Source organism: Marmota marmota, unplaced genomic scaffold (genome assembly GCF_001458135.2).
Source record: "Marmota marmota marmota unplaced genomic scaffold, marMar, whole genome shotgun sequence".
NCBI classification, from domain to species: Eukaryota; Metazoa; Chordata; class Mammalia; order Rodentia; family Sciuridae; genus Marmota; species Marmota marmota.
Genome location: NW_026000240.1, coordinates 27,258,266 through 27,265,010, shown reverse-complemented (window position 1 = coordinate 27,265,010; position 6,745 = coordinate 27,258,266). Strand labels below are relative to the sequence as shown.

At 46.5% G+C, this 6,745-nt stretch overlaps 1 protein-coding gene across 1 annotated transcript in view; it reads left to right on the top strand.

Annotated features, from left to right (window-relative positions):
- Positions 1-6,745, top strand: part of Pccb (propionyl-CoA carboxylase subunit beta) — a 65,753-nt gene that overhangs the window by 42,811 nt on the left and 16,197 nt on the right. The window contains exons 7-9 of the mRNA XM_015487018.2: positions 910-1,018; positions 4,092-4,212; positions 6,342-6,423. Coding sequence (XP_015342504.1) covers positions 910-1,018; positions 4,092-4,212; positions 6,342-6,423 — 312 coding nt within the window. The remainder of the gene's footprint in view (positions 1-909; positions 1,019-4,091; positions 4,213-6,341; positions 6,424-6,745) is intronic.

Sequence of the window (6,745 nt, the reverse complement as noted above, 5' to 3'; positions counted from 1 at the left end):
TGGGAAAGGCAGCGGAGCACAACAGACACTAGTATGGCAATATGTAAATCAATGGATGTGTAACTGATGTGATTCTGCAGTCTGTGTATGGGGTGAAGGTGGGAGTTCATAACCCACTTGAATCAAAGTGTGGAATATGATATGTCAAGAAATTTGTAATGTTTTGAACAACCCACAATAAAAAATTAAAAAAAAAAAAAGAAGGCTAACTTTTGTCAGCACCAATCATATTTCCTAACAAGTGATATAACTTCCAATTCTTCCTACTTTTATAAATATAAATATAGCTGTCATTTTGTAAGATGACAGAGCAGATTTTCGAGACTGTTTTAATCTGTTTTACCAGTTTTCAATCTTAATAGTTCCAAATACATATAATTTTCTTAGTTTTCAACTAAGTTGATTTTTAAATTAAAAAAAAAAAAAAAAAGCCTGTCACCCTCTGAGTGCCCATGTATTGATTATCAGTGTCTTTAAGTGTCTTCACTTACAGTGATTGGTTGCATACCATCTTAGGGGCCTCAGTTTTCCCAAATGTACATGGGGGTGATATGGTAGATAGATTTTACTGACATAGTCCTGTGAAGTGCTTAGAAAAGCATTTGGTTCTCAGCAAACTCTGAGTAAAGGTCAGCTGTTACTGAGTTCTATGAATGAAGGACCCTGAGATATTCATCACACTGTGAGTTAATTTGAGGAGATAGAACCATGCAACAAAGATTAAAAAAAAAAAAATCAGACAAGGAGGCCTGGAAAACTCAGGTCTTCGTCTAGATGGGTGTCTGCTCCCAGTCTTGTTCTGCTGTCAAGCCTCTACTTTCCCTAAATTTATCTTCCTGGTGGAGTGAGCTTCAGGATCTGAACTGCTCTGGTGATTTGAGATTGATAGTTCTGGAAATCTGATTTCAGGACACCTCCTACCTATTTATCACTGGCCCTGAAGTCGTGAAGTCTGTCACCAATGAAGATGTCACCCAGGAGGAGCTTGGTGGCGCCAAGACCCACACCACCATGTCAGGTGAGAGGCCTGAGGATGAGCTTACTATACAAGCAAGCAGCCAGGAAGGGGCACCGCCAAAGGGAATGGTGACAGATTTCTAAAAATGTCATTTAGTTGGCTGGACTTACTTGGGGAGACTGTAGTACAGTGTATTGCCTGCAGACATGGAATGAATACTAGGGTGTTATTAATGCTTTTATATAATTATTTTTGGTGTGGTGCTGGGGATGGAAGCCAGGGCCTCACACATGCTGGGCAAGTGCTGTACCACAGATCCACACCCAAGCCCCTACTTTAATATTCTTTAATTTTTTTTCTTTAATTTTAAAACGAATCCTTGGAATGGTGGTCATAAGTAGGTATGATGTATATATGTGCAGTTGAACTTTTAACAAAAAGGTCTGTGACTCCAAAGTTGGAGAATGTCTTAAGAATAGGTAGTGTTTTACCGACTCCCACTGGCCAGGTAGGGTCTTAACATGACGGTCATGACCGTGTGTTCATGAGATTGGTCAGTTCCTCTCTGGGGTTACTTACCACTCATGCCACAGTTAAAATGTGTAAAAGTTTGTGCTTTGGCGTTGAAACAAAACATTTTTGTTCCTATAAAAGACACAAAAACTTTATATGGAGAGCAGGGCATGATTCTGATATTAGTGAAGATGCATTATCTCGGGGCATAATTGGCAGTGGTTTCTTTCTCACTGGGGTATAAAATATGTTGAGTCTTGGTGATGTCTTTGATTTGATAACATATGCTGTTTATTCTTAATATCAATGGTATTTAGCATTTATGGTAAAATACACAGTAGTAAAAATAGAAATTCCATCGACCACAGATAATCACCACTGAGTTTTCTGTGATACCTCTGCCGTCTTTTGGGCTGGTGAGTGTGAATACACTATTTGCATCCAAACACACGTTCTTCTGATGCCTGTTTTTTCACTTGATAGCTTAAAGGAATGAAGCTCTGCCCATGACATTGGATTTCCTTTGTAACATGATTTTTAAAAAAATTTATTTATTTTATTAATTTTGGTTGTTGATGGACCTTTATTTTTTATTTATATGTGATGCTGAGAATCAAACCCAGTGCCTCACACATTCGAGGCAAGTGCTCTACCACTGAGCCACAACCCCAGCCCCGAGTTTTTTGTTTTTTCAAGATAGTATGCGGTGGTCTTTCAGGGCCTGAGACCCTTTGAAGGTCTGCATCTCACGCCTGATCCTGTATCCCCTAAGCAAGGCCCAAAGATGCTCTGTGTATCAGACTCCCATCTTGCTCTCTTTCCTTCCTTTTTGATATTGGATCATACACTTTCAATAGTTATTTACAGCGTGCAGTTGTGTGTATGTTTGTGTGTGTGTGTTTCTAAATACATTCAGAATTGTATAATCATTCCCACAATTTGGAACATTTTCATCATCCCCAGCACCCCATTACCCGCTGTACCCAATAACACTCCTACCCCCTTGCACCCCACATTCCCTGCCCTAGGCAAAGCAACCCTCAGCCCACTTACTATTTCTGTGTGTTTGTCTATTGGGATATGTTATATAAACAGAACCCTACAACATGTGCTCTTGTGTGACTTGTGTCTTGCTTAGCATCAGTTGTTTAAGGTTTATCATTTTGTATCATGAATGAATATTTCATTCCTTTGTATGACTGAATAATATTCTAATGAATATTTTTGCAGTGCTGGGAATAGAACTTGGGGTCTCACATGTGCTAGGCAAGTGTTCTACCACTGTTTCTTTTCTCCTTCCTACTCTAGCCCTACTGTATTTTATTGTCTGTTGATCAGTTAATGGATGTTTGGGTCATTTCTACTTTTTTCTGCTCTCTTAAGTATACTACTATAAATATTTTTATGTGAATGTATGTTTTCATTTCTCTTTGCTACATATCTATAAATAGGATTTCTGGGTGAAATGATAACACCATATTTAACTTTTTGGAGGAACTGCCAGACCGTCCTCCAAAGTGGTTGTACTAATTTATAAATACTTCTTGATTGAAATAATTTTATTACATAGAAAATGCTTTTTACTCATTGGGTAGGAAGCATTGTCCTAGGGGCTGGGAACGCATCTGTGGTCAGAACAGCAACAAGTTCTGCCCATGTGGGGCCTGTGTTCTAGTCAAGAAGATAGATAATAACAAATATTATCAATAAGTACAACTGATAGCATGTCAGAAGGTAATATATAATGTGGAAAAGTAGAACAGGGCAAATGGGATTGGGGTGACTGAAGTTTCAAATGGGGTGGGTAGGGTAGGCCTCACTGTGAGGGCAAGGATTAAACAGTTGGAAGTTCTTTTTGGGTGGTAGGGAGGAGCATTGCAGGCAGCGGGAAGAGTCAATCAAAGGCCCTGGGGTAGGAGAGTGACTATTCCATGGACAGCCAGGAGTAGAGACGTGACATGATTTGACTTAAAAGCTCCCCCTGGCTGCTGTGTAGACAAGAGACCATAGGGGCAGTGGTGGAAGCAGGGAGTCTGGTGAGGCTGACCTGAGAGTCCTCGGTCACTTGCTGCACTGCATTCACCGCCTTGTTTGCTGGTCTTTATTTCAGAACGCTCTTCAGGAGCAATGGCTTGATCCCTGGCTAGGGTCAGGTAGTCCCTCCTTTCCCCTCACCATTGTTGAGCACGTCATGGGCCAGGCAGTGGCCTTGCCAGGGGATGGCAGTGGTGGGACGCCCTCTAAGGGAGCATCCTGCAGTGAACAGGGCAGCAGGTGTGACAGGGAAGTTGTGAAGAGCACAGGGGTGGAAGTGGAGGGTGGGAGGACAGGAGAGGAGGGGACGTGAGCACAGACCTGAATAAGGAAGGTATGACCCTGCAGAGTGTGACCCTGCCGAGTGTGACCCTGCCGAGTGTGAGGGTAGAGCACAGAACCGCCTGTGTGGGTTGCAGCTCAGTCCAAAGGTCGGAGGTGTGCAGTGTCCATCCTTAGCAGAGGATTTGAGGACAGAGCTGTCATCGTGGTCTGCGGCGAGAGCCCCAGAGAGGGCGCATGGGCAGGAAGCAGCGTCCTAGTGCCAACCGGTGCCCTGGCCCATTAATCCTCCCTGTTTTCTCAGGCGTGGCTCACAGAGCTTTTGAGAATGACATCGATGCCCTGTGCAATCTACGGGAGTTCTTCAACTACCTGCCCCTCAGCAGCCAGGACCAGGCTCCCATCCGCGAGTGCCACGACCCCAGGTGGGTGACAGGCTGTCCCGCCTCTCATTTTTCAGAATGGCTTCCCCATCTGCCCTGACTGGACCTCCAGGATCGTTGGGCATTTTGGAGCAGTTGTGTGCCGCAGCCCGGCTGGCTGGGCAAAATAACCGGGGGGTGACGAGCAACTTGTGTACATTGATACAGCAGGAGTGGGAGCCGTTTATTGTAGGACAGGAGGGGTATATATACATTCCACACAGCTTATCTCAATTAACATAAACTAGATACAGCAGTCAACCAATAAGGAATCTCCATACTTAATGGCTCGCTGGCATTATTTCACAAACCACTCCCTCTGGCAGAATGCCAGGCGCCATCTTGACTTGTTTACAGACCCTAACAGTTGTGGAGTAGGGTCAGTGTGGCTTCTAGATATGGGGACGGTGGTAGCATGTCTGGGTGCAAGAGCAAAGAAAGATGATTTTATGCACATCCTTCATCGTGGTAGTTTCTGCTGGATACCTTATAGGGCTGGGGGACCACACATTTTGCTTCCTAAGAGAGATTTGAGTTGTCCAAACTTGGAAATGAAAGATTTTTTTTTTTTTTTTGTCTTGACATGAAATAAATCAATGCAGAGGGATGCAGACAGCTTGCCCCTCAGGACACTCGCCCGTGCACACTGTTCTTGCCAGAGGCTGGGAGAATCCTGGAGCAGGCCTGCTCCTGGCGACCTAGCAAAGACCTCCTTTCCCTCTTGCTTTTTGGGTCACTGCCTGATGTGGGCACCACAGAGACTGCTGCTCCCCTCTGTTCCCGTTTCCTCTCCGGATTAGAACTGCCTGTGCTCACATGGCCTGGACTTCAGTGGTCAGGGTTTGGAGTTGTTTGGCAAGGAGCCATTTTTAGACATTACCCTATGGCGTGGACCAAAGCTCCCATCTATGGGGCCAGGAACAGGCCAGGGGTGACCTGAAATCATGTCAACAAAGGCCCCACTGAGGCCAGTGTGTGTAGTCCTAGAGGGGAGGGTTGCTCAGCCCTCTTTGTGAATGCGTGTGCGGTTGGCCTTCTTGAAGGGTTTGGGGGTCGTTTGAAGGTGTTCTGGCCTCATGGTCTGCATTGGTCCATGGTGGTTGTGTGTGTAGGGGAAAGTGAAGGAGGACTTCTCATCGGGGCCACGCCTAGTACAGAGAAGAGCTCTGGGAGCTGGGCTTGTTGGAGCAGGTCAGGCCACATCTTGGGGTCACTGTAGCCTCTGGCTGTCCGCACAGAACAGGAAGGGCTGAGAGTGATGGAGAGAGGAGGTTGGGGGATCTAAACTGCTGAGTCCTCTGGGTGGTGGGAGTGGGCTCTGGCTTGGCCTCCCTCCCGGGCCACCTGATGCAGGCAGGAGTCATAGTCGTGTCTCAGTCTATGGGGCTGCTTTTTTTTCTTTCTTTCAGTCCTGGGGTTGAACTCAGGCATGTTCTACCCCTGAGATACATTCTCACCCCTTTTTATTTTGAGACAGGGTCTGACCAAGTTGCCCAGGCTGGCCTTGAGCTTGCATTCCTTCTGCCTTAGTCTCCTGAGTAGCTGGAATCGCAGGTGTGCGCCACCGTGCCCAGTATGGTGTAGCTTTGCTTCTTTTGTCTTTTTTTTCCCTGTATTTTTTTAGTTGTTGATGGACCTTTATTTTATTTATTTATATGTGGTGCTGAGAATCTAACCCAGTGCCTCACACATGCTAGGCAAGTCTCTACCACTGAGCCACAGCCCAGCCCAGCGGCTTTGCTTCTTAAAGGTACTCCAGCAGGTCAGCCTTTCCACGGGGAATGGGAACCCTTGGTGGTTTCTGCAGAACTCTGACTTTGCCTCTTGCTTTTAATCTTTCAGGATGGCTGATTGGGCTCTCCCTGTCTGTCCCTCCGGTGAGCTTTAGTGCCTCACAGTGTTTAGACTATAGGAGGTACACAGAAGTTTAAATGAATCACCTTCAGGGGGAATAAGGTCATTTGTTTTTCTGAAAAGGAAACAGGACAATCTCCAGGGTTGGTGTTGGACTCACCAAGCCCAGCAGGGACAGAACCAGCCTAGTCCCCATGCTGAGCCTCTCCTGTTTCCTTCCCCACCTCCCACCTTCGGAAGGTCACTGGCTCTCTTGAGTGTGCGTGCCTCTTTCCTAGTGACCGCCTGGTTCCTGAGCTCGACACCATTGTCCCTTTGGAATCGACCAAAGCCTACGACATGCTGGACATCATCCACTCGGTGAGTGCTGTGCCTCCTGGCTTCCTGCCCTCGCCCAGCCATATCCGTGGTCGGTGTGCCGAGTGGGGAAGTGTTGGAGCTGGCCTTGGTGTCAGCCGCACAGGGTGGGCACTGAGAGGCCACTGATGGTGTGTTCTGGGAAGAGCTGGTGGCAGTAGACGTCCTGATGGTGCAGATGGACTTGGGGGCTGGAGGTGGAGGAGCCAGCTGGGCCAGCTGGCTGGAGTGGGGTGGGGATGGCCTTGTCATGGACCTTTGTTAGGGACCTTATGCTTAGGCTGCCTTGTCTTTTTAGAGAAAGGGGAGTCTATGGGGTGTCCTG